At 50.1% G+C, this 18331-nt stretch overlaps 1 protein-coding gene across 1 annotated transcript in view; it reads left to right on the top strand.

Moving 5' to 3' along the window:
* LOC119956995 (hemicentin-1-like) overlaps positions 1 to 17830 on the top strand; it is a 339271-nt gene extending 321441 nt beyond the window's left edge. Inside the window, exons 38-40 of the mRNA XM_038784579.1 lie at positions 209 to 523; positions 12025 to 12306; positions 17684 to 17830. Of these exons, the coding sequence (XP_038640507.1) occupies positions 209 to 523; positions 12025 to 12306; positions 17684 to 17793 (707 nt within the window). The 3' untranslated portion in view covers positions 17794 to 17830. The remainder of the gene's footprint in view (positions 1 to 208; positions 524 to 12024; positions 12307 to 17683) is intronic.
* Positions 17831 to 18331: the final 501 nt, after the last annotated feature.

The raw sequence follows: 18331 nt of genomic DNA on the forward strand, positions 1-18331 counted from the left end.
ACATATTTATACAAGTTACAAATGATTCTTGTAGCTCATTCCCAGTGGAGACCCTACTGAGAGAATAGATCTGACCAGGCTCTGGCTGGAATCTGCATTTATCCTCTAGTCTGACCATCCCCTGGTGGGTCTGTGTCCCCTCCTGGGCAACTCATTTTAACACAGATATATTCAGTGAATTCTGTTAATTGTGATTCTCCTTTAACAGATCGCGAGATAAACATAACTTCACTTCCGGAAGTGCTGGAAGTTAACAGAAGGTATAGTCTGGAGTGCATTGGTCCGAGGGTCTATCCAAACAATAAACTCATCCTCACATGGCTGAGAGGGAGTGAGATTGTTCAGATTAATTCCACAGGAAAACCAGGTCTCCCTGATAAAGATCTAAGATTGAGGAATGTCTTCAGTTTCACTGCAAGTGTGTCAGATGATGGACAGGAGTACACCTGCTTGGCAGAAGTGGACCTGGGCTTGAACAGCACAAAACAAATCGCAAACTCCTCTGTGACTCTGCAAGTTCACAGTAAGTTCCACTCGAGTGTGTACTAATTTGTTTGTTTTCTCTGTCAGAGAATGAGCTAAATGATCACATTGGTAGATGAAGAAACCAGAACAAGCTCGAGGTCTGCCGTTTGTTCTGGTGAGGGAAGTTGATAAACTGGGGCATTGAACCACCAAGTGAGAGATATATTTTAATTAAGAGGAATGCAAAATCAAGAATCTGTGGGATTCTACCCTAACCGGCAGGACAGGCCGTACCAGCGCCGAGGAACGGTATGAACCACTCCGGCGTTGGGCTACCGGCGATTCACCGGCCCGGCGGGGGGTCAGAGAATCCAGTGAGGGAAACAAAAACCATGGTCGTAATTCTGCCCAAAGCTTTCTAAGTTCATTTGTAGCTGTCGTTCAGGGAGTTTCCTGCCGGCTCAGTCAGCGAGTTCCCCAGTTATTCTATTCCGCTCAGGCACGATTCTCCGGCTAAGCAAGTGCAGCTTAAGTACTGCTCGATGTTAGCGGGGGCATGGGAGCATGGTCCCGGGGAATTCTCTGGCAAACCGGTATTCGGGGAAGGAAGCCCGCGAACCCTCGTTAAGTGGACCAATTAACGTTGAATAGCGTTTCCAGTCTCGTTGGGCCGAGCGCCGGGAAACACGTGACAATTCCTACTTGTTAGCACATTAGAAATTATTCTGGAGAATCACGCGCAAGATCAATATCAACAATTTTAGGGTGCGATTCAACCAGAAAGATTGTGGGCACGATCTTCTGGCCTGGTTACACTCTCGCTCTAGCATAACGAGGCCAATGAATAGAGGGACAAGCCAAAAGCAGGAACCGCGGCAGGCCGCAAGCAGTTTCATAGAATCATGGAATCTACGGTGCAGAAGGAGGCCATTCGGCCCATCGAGTCTGCACCGGCCCTTTGGAAAGAGCACCCCACTTAAGCCCTCCACCCCATCCGCATAACCCAGCAACCACACCCAACCTTTTCTTTTGGACACTAAAGGCAATTTAGCATGGCCAATCCACCTAACCTGCACATCTTTGGACTGTGGGAGGAAACCGGAGCACCCGGAGGAAACCCACGCAGACACAGGGAGAACATGCAGACTCCGCACAGACAGTGATCCAAGCCGGGAATCGAATCTAGGACCATGGAGCGGTGAAGCAACTGTGCTAACCACTGTGCTACCATGCAGGCTGGTTTGCAATACAACCGGCCTGCTCCCATAGGTGAAATCGGAATCTCGCCGTAGCGTGGCGAGAAATCAATTATCCCCACTGAAGCCCCATTTCTATACAATTAACGAGAGCCACCCATCATCCAATCACCTTCTGTCATTTACCGGCCTTCCCAGCAAGTGAAAAATGAAATGAAATGAAATGAAATGAAAATCGCTGATTGTCACGAGTAGGCTTCAATGAAGTTACTGTGAAAAGCCCCTAGTCGCCACATTCCGGCGCCTGTTCGGGGAGGCTGGTACGGGAATCGAACCGTGCTGCTGGCTTGCTTGGTCTGCTTTAAAAGCCAGCGATTTAACCGAGTGGGCTAAACCAGCCCCAAGTGTGGTCACGCTGGCATTGATTAGTCCCTGAACCTGGTGGCAGTGCGTCCATGGGGAGCCGAGGAGGAGAGAAGTAATCTTTGCTCAAAGGCAAAAAGACCGGGCGCTGGGATTGCCACCCCAGTGATCAGCGGGAGATGGGGGGCACTCCGCAGGGGTAGGCCACCATGAGAGGGTGGGGGGGGGGGGGGGGGGGGGAGGCCCTGGGGGGGCATGGCACCATCATGACAATCCCTGGATTCCAACCCCATTCCGGGGTAACTGCCCATCTGCCAAAATGATCACCCATAACCCCCACCGACTGCTGACGTCTATGGCCGCGCGGCTGAAGGCTATCGGCAATAGGGAATAGGCAATTGTGGTTAAGTGAGCACTTGACACATGTCAAGTGGCTTCCCGTGGGTAGGCGGGCCATGTGGGAGTTAATGCCTAGCATCCCGATTTCACCTTGATGCCTGGACACTGTGTGGGGGTCAACACCACACATGCAGCAGCCAACAGGGGATGGGACACAGCTCCCGGAGCACCACCATGGTGCTTGTGTGCCATAGGGAGCGGGATTGCCTGGAGAGGTAGGCAAAGGGTCTGGAGGTCATCCCGCATTGCGGAAGAAAGTGGCAGAGGCATCACAATGTTTGTGCCAAATGTTGTTTAATGTGCTGTACAATATACCATTGTCGATAGTGCCCCCCCCCCACCCAACTCCCAACCTCACTGCATCCCCACCCATACCTCACCCCTCCCACCGGTGCCTTCAATGTGTCTGACCCTCCTAGCTCTACTACATCTAGGTGTGTCCCCAGGATGCACATCTGAGATGGAGGCAGCCAGCTGCCTACCTCGTCTCGTGGCCTTTGATGCCAATGGCAGACATCCGCTGGAAGCTATGGGGCCGGAGGGCCCCGCGTCACTTATCAACGGCACATGCACAGCCGTACCCGCCCATCCCGTGTGCTGATACGGCCACATCAGGGGAATGGAACACGGGAGTGCTGGCGGCCACCATGGCCATCCCATGGGACGGGTCCGGGTTGGCACCCAGTGCTCCCTCCTTCCAGTCAGTGCCCATCGGGCCCCGGGGTCCACCTTGGGACGGGGGGGCAGCCGGTTGCCCCTGCATCATCTGGTTCTGCCAGTCCTGGTGGTTTCCCATAGCCCGCACCATCGTGTCGCCGCTTCAGCGATGCTCCTCAGTGACTGGGACACATACCCCAGTGACCGGGCCATGCTCTGCAGTGCCTCTGCGACTGGGACCAGCTCTGCATGCGCCAAACACATTGGGCTGGATTCTCCGCACCCCAACGCGAAAATCGCATTCGGTGCCGGCGCAGAGAATCCGTTTTGACACCCATATCGGCAGCGGCACCGAATTTGGATTCTCCGCCCCATGAGTAGGAGTTTGCCGCGCTGGTTATCCACGGCCTCTGAGGCTCGCCCCGCAATGCTCCGCTGCAGACCGGCTGAGTTCCCAACGGCATGGGTTACGTGTGTTCACACCGTCTGGGAAGCTCGCGTGGCCAGATTGTAGAGCAATTGAAGGCTGAATTACAGCAGGTGCTTCCCCCAGCAGCGCAGTATCAGAATGGCTACATCCAGGGAAAGCACAGACCTTTATGCTCCACCTGCTGGGCGGGACCAGCAGGCAGAGCTCTACTAACGAACTTCTAATACGAGGTACCCCCAACATAGCTACCGTAACACCCTTAATACAGACTACCACATTCACCCCCTGTTAAAAAAAAGTCCGGCGGGGGTGGTTGCAAGGCATTGTACAGTGGTAGCTATCATGACGGTACCAGTTGGTGGTACAATATTTGCAGTTACACAAGTTCTAGTTATTTACAGTTACATTTAACGATTGACCAGTCAATCGGGGGCCTTTGGGAGCGTGTCGTCTTCAGCTTCATTACCCCTGGGTGGGAACAGTGGGAGGACGGATCCTCCAGGGAAGGGGGGTGCGGTGAGGTGCGCTGGTGGAGGGGGTGGGTGGGGTTGGTGAGGGGGCCATAGGTTGGGATCCAGCGGGTGATAGATCCCGGAGGGAGACCGTGTCTTGTCGGCCGTCGGGTGCGCCACGTAAGCGTACTGCGGGTTAGCATGGAGAAGGTAGACCCTCTCGACCAACGGGTCCAACTTGTGGGTTCGCGCTTGTTTGCGGAGCAGGAAGGGTCCAGGAGCTGCCAGCCAGGTTGGGAGTGATGTCCCGGAGGAGGACTTTCTAGGGAAGACAAGGAGACGTTCATGAGGTGTTTCATTGGTTGTGGTACACTGAAGTGATCGTATCGTGTGGAGTGCATCGGGGAGGACCTCCTGCCAGCGGGAGAAGGGGAGATTTCTAGACTGTAGGGCCAGTAGGACAGCCTTCCAGACCCTCCCATTCTCCCTCTCCACCTGCCCGTTTCCCCGGGGGTTGTAACTGGTCATCCTGCTTGAGGCAATGCCCTTGCTGAGCAGGAATGGCGCAGCTCTTCGCTCATGAAGGAGGACCCCTTATCGCTGAGGATGTAGGCGGGGAAACTGAACAGCAGTCATGTCGGGACAGGGGATGGCGAATGGGAATCGGGAGTACTCATCAATCACGTTCAAGAAGTACATGTTGCGATCGGTGGAGGGGAGGGGTCCTTTGAAGTCCATGCTGAGGTGCTCAAAGGGGCGGGAAACCTTCACCAGATGCATTTTCTCTGGCCGGTAGAAGTGCGGCTTGCACTCCGTGCAGATTTGGCAATTTCTGGTGACGGTCCTGACCTCCTCGATGGAGTAGGGAAGGTTGCGGGCCTTGATGAAGTGGAAGAAACGTGTGACCCCGGGGTGGCAGAGGTCTCGTGTAGGGTCCTGAGTCGGTCCACTTGTGCACTGGCACATGTGCCGCGGGATAGGGCATCAGGAGGCTCATTGAGCTTCCCGGGGCGATACAAGATCTCGTAGTTGTAGGTGGACCGTGGCCCGCAAATCGTACCAGTCAACCATTCGGTCCATCTCCCGTTGGAAGACCGATACCTCATTAGTGACACCGAAGGGAACCCTAAGGAAATGGTAGAGCCGCCCATCTGCTTCGAATGCAGTGTACATGCGGTCGCCCGGGCGAATGGGGAGCTGGTGGTAGGCGGATTTGAGGTCCACCGTGGAACAGACCTTGCATTGTGCAATCTGACTGACCATGTCAGAAATGCGGGGAAGGGGGTACACGTCGAGCTGCGTATACCGGTTGATGGTCTGACTATAATCAATGACCATCCTGTGCTTCTCCCCGGTCTTTACTACCACCACTTGAGCTCTCCAGGGGCTGTTGCTAGCATCGATAACCCCTTCCTTCAGTAACCGCTGGACTTCCAACCTGATAAAGGTCCTGTCCTGGCCAATGTACCGTCTGCTCCTGGTGGCGACGGGTTTGCAATCCGGGGTGAGGTTCGCAAACAAGGAAGGTGGGTCGACCTTGAGGGTCGCGAGGTTGCAGAAGGAGAGGGCTGCCGAATTTAAAAGGTAAACTCTGGAGGTTGCATTGGAAGTCCAAACCGAGGTCTATGAACCGAGGTCTATGAACATAGACCCCAAGATCTCTTTGCTCCTCCACATTGCCAAGAACCCTACCGTTAACCCTGTATTCCGCATTCATATTTGTCCTTCCAAAATGGACAACCTCACACTTGTCAGGGTTAAACTCCATCTGCCACTTCTCAGCCCAGCTCTGCATTCTATCTATGTCTCTTTGAAGCCGACAACAGCCCTCCTCACTATCCACAACTCCACCAATCTTCGTATCATCTGCAAATTTACTGACCCACCCTTCAACTCCCTCATCCAAGTCGTTAATGAAAATCACAAACAGCAGAGGACCCAGAACTGATCCCTGCGGTACGCCACTGATAACTGGGCTCCAGGTTGAATATTTGCCATCCACCACCACTCTCTGTCTTCTATCGGTTAGCCAGTTTGTTATCCAACTGGCCAAATTTCCCACTATCCCATGCCTCCTTACTTTCTGCACAAGCCTACAATGGGGAACCTTATCAAATGCCTTACTAAAATCCATGTACACTACATCCACTGCTTTACCTTCATCCACATGCTTGGTCACCTCCTCAAAGAAGTCAATAAGACTTGTAAGGCAAGACCTACCCCTCATAAATCCGTGCTGACTATCCCTAATCAAGCAGTTCCTTTCCAGATGCTCAGAAATCCTATCCCTCAGTACCCTTTCCATTACTTTGCCTACCACCGAAGTAAGACTAACTGGCCTGTAATTCCCAGGGTTATCCTTATTCCCTTTTTTAAACAGGGGCACGGCATTCACCACTCTCCAATCCTCTGGTACCACCCCTGTTGACAGCGAGGACGAAAAGATCATTGCCAACGGCTCTGCAATTTCATTTCTTGCTTCCCATAGAATCCTTGGATATATCCCGTCAGGCCCGGGGGACTTGTCTATCCTCAAGTTTTTCAAAACGCGCAACACATCTTCCTTCCTGACAAGTATCTCCTCGAGCTTATCAGTCTGTTTCACACTGTCCTCTCCAACAATATGGCCCCTCTCGTTTGTAAATACTGAAGAAAAGTACTCGTTCAAGACCTCTCCTATCTCTTCAGACTCAATACACTACTGTCCTTGATCGGACCTACCCTCGCTCTAGTCATTCTCATATTTCTCACATATGTGTAAAAGGCCTTGGGGTTTTCCTTGATCCTACCTGCCAAAGATTTTTCATGCCCTCTCTTAGCTCTCCTAATCCCTTTCTTCAGTTCCCTCCTGGCTATCTTGTATCCCTCCAGCGCCCTGTCTGAGCCTTGTTTCTTCAGCCTTACATAAGTCTCCTTCTTCCTCTTAACAAGACATTCAACCTCTCTTGTCAACCATGGTTCCCTCACTCGACCATCTCTTCCCTGCCTGACAGGGACATACATATCAAAGACACGCAGTACCTGTTCCTTGAACAAGTTCCACATTTCACTTGTGTCCTTCCCTGACAGCCTATGTTCCCAACTTCTACACTTCAATTCTTGTCTGACAGCATTGTATTTACCCTTCCCCCAATTATAAACCGTGCCCTGTTGCACGCACCTATCCCTCTCCATAACTAAAGTGAAAGTCACAGAATTGTGGTCACTACCTCCAAAATGCTCCCCCACTAACAAATCTATCACCTGCCCTGGTTCATTACCAAGTACTAAATCCAATATGGCCTCCCTTCTGGTCGGACAATCTACATACTGTGTTAGAAAAGCTTCCTGGACACACTGCACAAACACTACCCCATCCAAACTATGTGATCTAAAGAGTTTCCACTCAATGTTTGGGAAGTTGAAGTCAATCATGACTACTACCCTGTGACTTCTGCACCTTTCCAAAATCTGTTTCCCAATCTGTTCCTCCACATCTCTGCTGCTATTGGGGGGCCTATAGAAAACTCCCAACAAGGTGACTGCTCCTTTCCTATTTCTGACTTCAACCCATATTACCTCAGTAGGCAGATCCCCCTCGAACAGCCTTTCTGCAGCTGTTATACTATCTCTAATTAACAATGCCACCCCCCCCCCCCCCCCCACCTCTTTTACCATCCTCCCTAATCTTGTTGAAACATCTATAACCAGGGACCTCCAACAACCATTTCTGCCCCTCTTCTATCCAAGTTTTTGTGATGGCCACCACATCGTAGTCCCAAGTACCGATCCATGCCTTAAGTTCACCCACCTTATTCCTGATGCTTCTTGCATTAAAGTATACACACTTCAACCCATCTCCTTGCCTGCAAGTACTCTCCTTTGTCAGTATTACCTTCCCCACTGCATCACTACGTGCTTTGGCGTCCTGAATATCGGCTTCCTTAGTTACTGGACTACAAATCCGGTTCCCATTCCCCTGCTAAATTAGTTTAAACCCTCCCGAAGAGTACTAGAAAACCTCCCCTCCCAGGATATTGGTGCCCCTCTGGTTCAGATGCAACCCATCCTGCTTGTACAGGTCCCACTACAGTACAGGCATGTGCTGGGAGGTCTCATCGGGCGATACACAGCCATCCGAGTCGGGGTCCTGAGACGTCATCCAAGATGGCGGCGCCCATGAATCACACATGGCCGGTGGTGGGCAGGATGGCGGCACCCATGGGCCGCACGCGGCATGCGGAATCAAAGATGGCGGTGCCCACGGGTCGCAGGTGTCTTGCGGGTAGGGGGATGGCGGCGGGGCCGGGTCGCCTGCGGAGACAGCAGGACTGACCGGGCCTGCCATACTATCACGAAGTGCGCCTTTTTACTGCAGCCCTTGCACGTTGCGGGTCGGGCAGGGCAGCGTTGCCGGGGGTGTTTGGCTTGCCCGCGAAAGTAGCATCTGGGCTCCCCGGGGTTGCCTGGCAGCCGCGCGGCACACGCTTGCGACGTTAGAGTCGGCCGCAGATGGGGTCCGCGTTGTCCACGCGCGGTCGGGGGCATCCACCTGGACGTTACGGGCGGTGACTTCTAAAGAGCACGCGAGTTGCCGTGCCTCCCCGAGACCCAGCGAAGCCCCTTCTAGCAGCCGCTGCCGGATCTGCGTGGACATCATGCCAGCAACAAAAGTGTCCCGGATTAAAAGCTCGGTGTGGTCGCTAGCCAAGACTTGCTGGCAGTTACAGTTCCTACCGAGGACTAATAGTGTACGGTAGAAGTCGTCCAGCGATTCCCCCGGAATTTGTTGTCTGGTGGCCAGAAGATATCGGGTGTATACCTGATTCACTGGGCGAATATAGTGTCCTTTCATCAGAGTCATGGCGTCCTTCAAGTCAGCCGCGTCCTCGATGAGCGTAAAGATTTCTGGGCTCACCCTCGAGTAGAAAAGCTGCAGTTTCTGGTCCTCCGAGGGTGGAGTCGAGGCTGTCCTGATGTAGCTGTTGAAACACGCCTGCCAGTGTTTAAAAGTAGCCGCTGCGTTTGCCGCGTGGGGCCTGAGTTGTAGACACTCCGGCTTGATGCGGAGCTCCATTCTTTAAAATCTGGTGTAATAAATTGATGCTCGATCAATTACCACAGAAGCCAGATTGTAGAGCAATTGAAGGCTTTATTACACCAGATGTAGCGCAGTATCAGAATGGCTGCATCCAGGGAAAGCACAGACCTGTATGCTCCGCCTGCTGGGCGGGACCAGCAGGCAGAGCTCTACTAACGAACTTCTAATACGAGGTACCTCCAACATAGGTACAGTAATACCCTTAATACAGACTACCACAGCGGCTGCAGACTCCGAGGTCTGATCAGCGGGCAAGGGGGGATGCATTCGGGGCTGGGATACTGTAGGCGGGCGGTTTGGGGCGCACGAGCGGCAGAAGGGAGGCACTACTTTTGCATCCAGGTCCGTGGTCTGAGTCCGCCATGGAGCACGGCGCGGCAGCTACAGGCCTACACCGTGCGCATTCGCGGCCACAAAACCAGAGGTGCTGAGGGACATATTTCCAGCTAGAGCTGCGGGCTCTTCGCTGTCTCCCTGCTAGCCTCGAGCATAGCGGTGAATCAGTAGCTTTTTGGCACCAGTTTTCCTGCCGTAAAAGGGCACAATTTTAACACCGGGGTGGGAACGTAGTCTCAGAATCGGAGAATCCAGCCCAATATCTTATGGATAATTGTTCAGAAAAAATCAAAGTTGGTGCATCACCACCACCACAGTCTCCCTCTCAGCAATCAGAATATAGTTTCCACAGACAGAAAACAAGCTGCAGAATGTTCACATGTTAACCATCGGCTTCAATGACCAACTCACATCTAACCTGTAAATACTGGATAAGCCCTTTAAATAGTGCTGGTGAAAAGCCCTGTGCTGCCTGGTAGCACCAGGAGTTGCTGCGTGAGTTTATCACTCTGACTCTGGGACACTGCAATGTCACAAAAGGTTTATACAAAGAGAATAGAATCCTATTTAGAATATTAAATGTAGAGAGATTGAGGGAAGGATTACGTCGTTGATATGGGGAGGGAAGGTGGCCAGAGTTAGAAAGATGTTACTACAGAGGGGAAGGCTGGATGAGGGGAAGCCCCAAAGGGGCTGGTTTAGCTCACAAGGGGCTGGTTAAGCTCACAAGGCTAAATCGCTGGCTTATAAAGCAGACCAAGCAGGCCAGCAGCACGGTTCGATTCCCGTACCAGCCTCCCCGGACAGGCGCCGGAATGTGGCGACTAGGGGCTTTTCACAGTAACTTCATTGAAGCCTACTCGTGACAATAAGCGATTTTCATTTCAGACAGGGGGTTTGGGTCTTCCGAACCTGATGTATTACTACTGGGCGGTGAATGTAGAGAAGGTGCGGAGCTCGGTAAGACGGGTTGATTCCCAGTGGGTTAGAATGGAGGAGAGTTTGTGCAGGGGGTCGGGATTGAAAGCACTAGCAACAGCGCCGCTCCCGATAGCTCCGGGGAAATACTCAGGGAGTCCGGTAATAATAGCTTCACTGAGAATTTGGAGGCAGTTTGGGTTGGGGGCAGGGTCAAGGGAAATGCCAATTCGGGAGCACCACAGATTTGAGCCAGGGAGGTGGGATGGAAGTTTTTGGAAATGGGAGGTGAAGGGGATTAAGACACTGAAAGATTTGTTTCTTAGGGGTCAGTTTGCAGGATTGAAGGAGCTGGAAGCAAAGTATGGGCTGGAGCAGGGGGAAATATTTAGATACAAGCAGGTTTGAGACTTTGCCAGAAAAGAGATACAGAGCTTCCCAGTAGAGCCGGCCTCCACATTGCTGGAGGAGGTGCTGACGACAGGGGGACTGGAGAAGGGGTAGTGTCTGTGGTTTACGGAGCTATTTTGGAAGAGGAGAAGACACCACTGGAAGGGATCAAAGCAAAGTGGGAGGAAGAGTTGGGAGAGGATATAGAGGAGGGGGTCTGGTGTGAGGTGGTCCGGAGAGTGAATGCCTCCACCTCGTACGCGAGGTTGGGGCTGATACAGCTGAAGGTGACACACAGAGCACACCTCACGAGGGCGAGGATGAGCCGATTCTTTGAAGGAATAAAAGATGAGTGTGAACATTGCCCGGGGGGGAGGGGGGAAGCTAATCACATTCATATGTTTTGGACCTGTCCAAAGCTGGAGGGTTACTGGAAGGAGGTTTTTAGGGTAATTTCTAAAGTGGTGCACGTGAAATTAGACCCGGGCTCCCGGAAGGCCATATTCGGGGTGTCGGACCAGCCGGGGATGGAAATGGATGCGGAGGTAGATGTTGTAGCCTTCACCTCGTTGATCGCCCGAAGGCGGATCCTGATGGGTTGGAGAGCGGCCTCTCCACCCTGTGCCCTGGCGTGGCGGAGGGGGGGGGGGGGGGGCCTGCTGGAATTTATGACTCTTGAGAAGGTTAAGTTTGAACTGAGGGGAAGGATGGAGGGGTTCTACAATTCATGGGCATTATTCATTCTGCACTTTCAAGAACTGGATAACATTGAACATTAGTTGGGGGAGGTGGGTCGGAGGGTTGAGGGGAGGGGAGGAGGTGATGGGTGTTAATGGTGGCTATGGGTGATTCCTGATTCCTTTTTGTCATTTGTTTATGTGAACATGTGGGCTAATGTCTGGGGTTTGGTGGGAGGATGGGATCATTGTTATTGATATGGGGATTGACATATTTGTTACTGATTATTGTTTATTGTTGGTGGGTGTAAATTTGGGAGAAAATGTGAAAAAGGAGGAGAATAAAGAAATATTTTCTAAAAAAAGAATATTAAATGTATTGTTTTAAATAGTTCCAGTCGCTGTTCTGGATGCTGAAGGAGCAGCTCGATCCAATATGATGGGCTGTGCACTCCCAGCACCATATTGCATCTGAGGTGTCCGTTTTGCACCATTGAGTTTCCCGGCTTTGGTTTCTGTACAAAGTGTGGAATGTGTCCCACACTGACACGGCTGGGATTGGGAACTCACTGGCAATGTGGCTGATCTTGTGTCCCACCCCTGCTGTGCTGATTCTCCAAACACCTCCCCATTTTCATAATGTTTCACATTTCTTTTCCAGATCAACCAGGAGACACAACCATATCAGTGAATAACAAAACTGTGTCAGGGTTTCCAGTAAACGTCAGGAAAGGTGATGAGGTTACAATGATCTGCAATTCCAATGGAAATCCCACACCTACATTAAAGTGGGAAGATCCCAGTAACGGCAGCAAGGTTGAGATTGGTTCCCCTGGAGTCCTCCGTATTTCCCACGCAACATCAGAACATCAAGGAATTTATAAATGTAGAGCTACCAATCCATATGGAATTGAAGAGAAGGAAGTGGACATCAGGGTCACAGGTCAGTTTGTAACATTGGTCAGAATTCCATGAATAAATAATTAATCTTTTGAGGATTGAAACAGCATTTCAGTCACTCCATTTTTATCCAGAGGGTCACATTGTGCTACAACATTCTGTTATTTATTTATTTTAAGAATCCTGTTCCACTCCATCCTTGCTGATGAAGGGACAAATGGATGAACCACTCCCTGCCTCTAACAATGCTGCTCTGTAACTAGCCTCTGGGACATGAGTATGAGTGATCCAGAGTGACAGTCTCTTCCTCTTGTTCCTCTTTGTGTGTAGAAGCACCTTCCTCCTGTTCTGTGTTTGCCCAGACTGTCCGAGCAATAACACTGCAGGAGGAGAGGTACAGCTGTGAATCCACACAGTGCCGGTCCATGGTGTGAGGTGTTGGCAGCTCAGTGAGCTGCAGTACATGGGTGGCATCAATTCTAATAATGACGAGGGGAAGTGGGACCAATCACAATGTGTTATGGATAATTGTTCAGAAAAAATCAAATTTGGTGCATCACCGCCACCAAAGTCTCCCTCTCAGCAATCAGAATATAGTTTCCACAGACAGAAAACAAGCTGCAGAATATTCACATGTTAACCATCGGCTTCAATGACCAACTCACATCTAACCTGTAAGTACTGGATAAGCCCTTTAAATAGTGCTGGTGAAAAGCCCTGTGCTTTTCCCACACTGACACGGCTGGGATTGGGAACTCACTGGCAATGTGGCTGATCTTGTGTCCCACCCCTGCTGTGCTGATTCTCCAAACACCTCCCCATTTTCATATTGTTTCACATTTCTTTTCCAGATTTTTAGGTGGGACCTCAATAGACAGGATGGTCTACATCTGAACCTGAGGGGCACCAATATCCTGGGGGGGAGATTTGTTAGTACTCTTTGGGGGGGTTTAAACTAATTCAGCAGGGGCATGGGAACCTGGATTGTAGTTTTGGGGTGCGAGAGATTGAGAGTAGAGAGGTCAGGAGCACAGTTTTGACTTCACAGGAGGGCGGCAGTGTTCAGGTCTGTGGTTTGAAGTGTGTCTATTTCAATGCCAGGAGTATACGAAATAAGGTAGGGGAACTGGCAGCATGGGTTGGTACCTGGGACTTCGATGTTGTGGCCATTTCAGAGACATGGATAGAGCAGGGACAGGAATGGTTGTTGCAGGTTCCGGGGTTTAGGTGCTTTAGTAAGGTCAGAGAAGGGGGCAAAAGAGGGGGAGGTGTGGCGCTGCTAGTCAAGGACAGTATTACGGTGGTAGAAAGGATGCAAGATGGGGACTCTTCTTCCGAGGTAGTATGGGCTGAGGTTAGAAACAGGAAAGGAGAGGTCACCCTGCTGGGAGTTTTCTATAGGCCACCTAATAGTTCTAGAGATGTAGAGGAAAGGATGGCGAAGATGATTCTGGAAAAGAGCGAAAGTAACAGGGTAGTTGTTATGGGAGACTTTAACTTTCCTAATATTGACTGGAAAAGATATAGTTCGAGTACATTGGATGGGTCGTTCTTTGTACAATGTGTGCAGGAGGGTTTTCTGACACAATATGTTGACAGGCCAACAAGAGGTGAGGCCACTTTGGATTTGGTTTTGGGTAATGAACCAGGCCAGGTGTTAGATCTGGAGGTAGGTGAACACTTTGGAGACAGTGACCACAATTCGGTGACCTTTACGTTAGTGATGGAAAGGGATAAGTATACCCCGCAGAGCAAGAGTTATAGCTGGGGGAAGGGCAATTATGATGCCATTAGACATGACTTAGGATGTGTTGGTTGGAGAAGTAGGCTGCAAGGGTTGGGCACACTGGATATGTGGAGCTTGTTCAAGGAACAGCTATTGCATGTTCTTGATAAGTACGTACCAGTCAGGCAGGGAGGAAGGGGTCGAGCGAGGGAACCGTGGTTTACCAAAGAAGTGGAATCTCTTGTAAAGAGGAAGAAGGAGGCCTATGTGAAGATGAGGCGTGAAGTTTCAGTTGGGGCGCTTGATAGTTACAAGGAAGCGAGGAAGGCTCTAAAGAGAGAGCTGAGACGAGCAAGGAGGGGACATGAGAAGTCTTTGGCAGGTAGGATCAAGGAAAACCCAAAAGCTTTCTATAGGTATGTCAGGAATAAAAGAATGACTAGGGTAAGAGTAGGGCCAGTCAAGGACAGTGGTGGGAAGTTGTGTGTGGAGGCTGAGGAGATAAGCGAGATACTAAATGAATACTTTTCGTCAGTATTCACTCAAGAAAAAGATAATATTGTGGAGGAGAATGCTGAGACCCAGGCTATTAGAATAGATGGCATTGAGGTGCGTAGGGAAGAAGTGTTGGCAATTCTGGACAAGGTGAAAATAGATAAGTCCCCGGGGCCGGATGGGATTTATCCTAGGATTCTCTGGGAAGCCAGGGAAGAGATTGCTGAGCCTTTGGCTTTGATTTTTAGGTCATCATTGGCTACAGGAATAGTGCCAGAAGACTGGAGGATAGCAAATGTGGTCCCTTTGTTCAAGAAGGGGAGTAGAGATAACCCCGGTAACTATAGGCCGGTGAGCCTAACGTCTGTGGTGGGTAAAGTCTTGGAGAGGATTATAAAAGATACGATTTATAATCATCTAGATAGGAATAATATGATTAGGGATAGTCAGCATGGTTTTGTGAAGGGTAGGTCATGCCTCACAAACCTTATCGAGTTCTTTGAGAAGGTGACTGAACAGGTAGACGAGGGTAGAGCAGTTGATGTGGTGTATATGGATTTCAGTAAAGCGTTTGATAAGGTTCCCCACGGTCGGCTATTGCAGAAAATACGGAGGCTGGGGATTGAGGGTGATTTAGAGATGTGGATCAGAAATTGGCTAGTTGAAAGAAGACAGAGAGTGGTAGTTGATGGGAAATGTTCAGAATGGAGTTCAGTTACGAGTGGCGTACCACAAGGATCTGTTCTGGGGCCGTTGCTGTTTGTCATTTTTATAAATGACCTAGAGGAGGGCGCAGAAGGATGGGTGAGTAAATTTGCAGACGACACTAAAGTCGGTGGAGTTGTAGACAGTGCGGAAGGATGTTGCAGGTTACAGAGGGACATAGATAAGCTGCAGAGCTGGGCTGAGAGGTGGCAAATGGAGTTTAATGTGGAGAAGTGTGAGGTGATTCACTTTGGAAAGAATAACAGGAATGCGGAATATTTGGCTAATGGTAAAATTCTCGGTAGTGTGGATGAGCAGAGGGATCTCGGTGTCCATGTACATAGATCCCTGAAAGTTGCCACCCAGGTTGATAGGGTTGTGAAGAAGGCCTATGGTGTGTTGGCCTTTATTGGTAGAGGGATTGAGTTCCGGAGCCATGAGGTCATGATGCAGCTGTACCAAACTCTGGTACGGCCGCATTTGGAGTATTGCGTACAGTTCTGGTCGCCTCATTATAGGAAGGACGTGGAAGCTTTGGAACGGGTGCAGAGGAGATTTACCAGGATGTTGCCTGGTATGGAGGGAAAATCTTATGAGGAAAGGCTGATGGACTTGAGGTTGTTTTCGTTAGAGAGAAGAAGGTTAAGAGGTGACTTAATAGAGGCATACAAAATGATCAGAGGGTTAGATAGGGTGGACAGCGAGAGCCTTCTCCCGCGGATGGAGGTGGCTAGCACGAGGGGACATAGCCTTAAATTGAGGGGTAATAGATATAGGACAGAGGTCAGAGGTGGGTTTTTTACGCAAAGAGTGGTGAGGCCGTGGAATGCCCTACCTGCAACAGTAGTGAACTCGCCAACATTGAGGGCATTTAAAAATTTATTGGATAAGCATATGGATGATAAGGGCATAGTGTAGGTTAGATGGCCTTTAGTTTTTTTTTTCCATGTCGGTGCAACATCGAGGGCCGAAGGGCCTGTACTGCGCTGTATCGTTCTATGTTCTATGTTCTATAAACCAGGAGACATAACGATATCAGTGAATAACAAAACTGTGTCAGGGGTTCCAGTAAACGTCAGGAAAGGTGATGAGATTACAATGATCTGCAATTCCAATGGAAATCCCACACCTACATTAAAGTGGGAAGATCCCAGGAACAGCAGCAATGTTGAGATTGGTCCCCCTGGAGTCCTCCGTTTTTCCCACGCAATATCAGAACATAAAGGAACATTATGGGTGGCACGCAAGCACAGTGGTTAGCACTGCTGCATGACACTCCAGGGTCCCAGGTTCAGCCTCGGATGACTGTCTGTGCGGAGTCTGCACGTTCTCCCAGTGTCTGCGTGGGTTTCCTCCGGGTGCTCCGGTTTCCTCCCACAGTCCAAAGATGTGCAGGTTAGGTGGATTGGCCGTGATAAATTGCCCTTAGTGTCCTTGGTTTACGGGGATAGGGTGGAGGTGTGGGCTTAAGTCGGGTACACTTTCCAAGGGCCGGTGCAGACTCGATGGGCCAAATGGCCTCCTTCTGCACTGTATATTCTATGATTCTAAATGTTGAGCTACCAATAAATATGGAATTGATGAGCAGGAAATGAACATCAGGGCCTCAGGTCAGTTTGTAAGACTGATGGCTTTTGATGGAAAATAATTAACCATTTGACTGCTAAAGCAGCATTTCCGTTACCCAAATAAATCTGACTGTTATGTGAGGCACGATCAATTGGACAAAGACGATAATTGAATCCAACTGAGGCTTTATTGCTATAAGATGTGTGGCAGCCCACAGCAGCTGGCGAAATGGCTGCTAGCTGGAGTACACGCATATTTATACAGCAGGCAGGGGCTACCGGCGAACCTGTAGTACATGTCCTACCGTACGTGCCCTAATACAGGTGCAACAGTGGTTTACCACACTATGTTAGTTTAATTAACTGTGTAATTTAAGATGGGATTTTCTAGCCCCATTTTGGTGGGACCCACTGCAGGAGATTTGGCAGCCCAGCCAAAGGATCACTGACTTTCAGTGGGGCAGACAGTCCCAGCGGCAGGCAGGGCTGGAAAGTCCTGCCCTTCGTCCCCACGTAAAGTTCACCATTCAAAACCCTTTAACAAAGTAGCTATGATCTAGCATAATGGGAAAGGGAGGGTTATTTACTTGAATGAAAATCATAACCATTGCAACCCAATAGCATTGTATTAATATATTGTAAAAATGTGTGCAGGACCATCTATCCAGAGAGCAAGGGCCATGTGAATACCCTCACCACGTCCTAGAAAGTATGTAAACAGCTTACCTCTCACTTGGCATTCGCTTAATTATTGATTCCCTCCTCCGTAATAATCTGGTTCTTTTCTACTCTGGAAAATGGAAACACAAGAGGGAATGGAGGCTTTAATTCATCCACAACTTACAGACACAATTTCAGTACATGTAATTGTGCATTGGAAACTTTTGTTATTTGGTTAACCATTTCCTTGCTTTTTTTTCATCCAGGTCAAACTCCAGCCAGAAGACTTGCAGCAAAGGTCATCGGAATAACCTCTGTAGTGATTGTAGTTGGAGCATTCTTATTATCTATCTTAACCGTTTGTTTCAGAAAGTAGCAGAAAAAACTGAAATAAAAACAGAATAATTTGTGTACATGCAGCAAAGATGAATGTATCTGAGTCTCAGAACTGACACAATGAAAGGAATAAACAGCTGTTTAAGTACAGCCACAACACAGTCATCTACCCAACAATTAATTGCCCAAATATATCCTGTCCAGTCCAGCAGGACAATTCCAATCCAGCCAATTACCATCCAATCAGCCTCCTCACAGTCATCAGCAAAGTGATGAGAGGTGTTATTGACACTGTTCTCTGGGGATTGGGAATTCCATGAACCTCTGAAAGAAAAATTATATTTTCATATTCATCTTAAACAAGAGACTCCGTGGGCGGGATTCTCCCCGAACCGGCAGGGAGGGCCACTCCGGCACCGGGGAGTGGCGTGAACCACTCCGGCATCGGGCCTACCCGAAGGTGCGGAATCCTCCGCACCTTCAGGGGCGAGGCCAGCGCCGGAGTGTTTGACGCACGTCAGCCGGCGCGGAAGGGCCTCCGCCGGCCGAGTTGGCTCCTGCTCATACACGAGTTGGCG

Source organism: Scyliorhinus canicula, chromosome 25 (genome assembly GCF_902713615.1).
Source record: "Scyliorhinus canicula chromosome 25, sScyCan1.1, whole genome shotgun sequence".
NCBI lineage: Eukaryota > Metazoa > Chordata > Chondrichthyes > Carcharhiniformes > Scyliorhinidae > Scyliorhinus > Scyliorhinus canicula.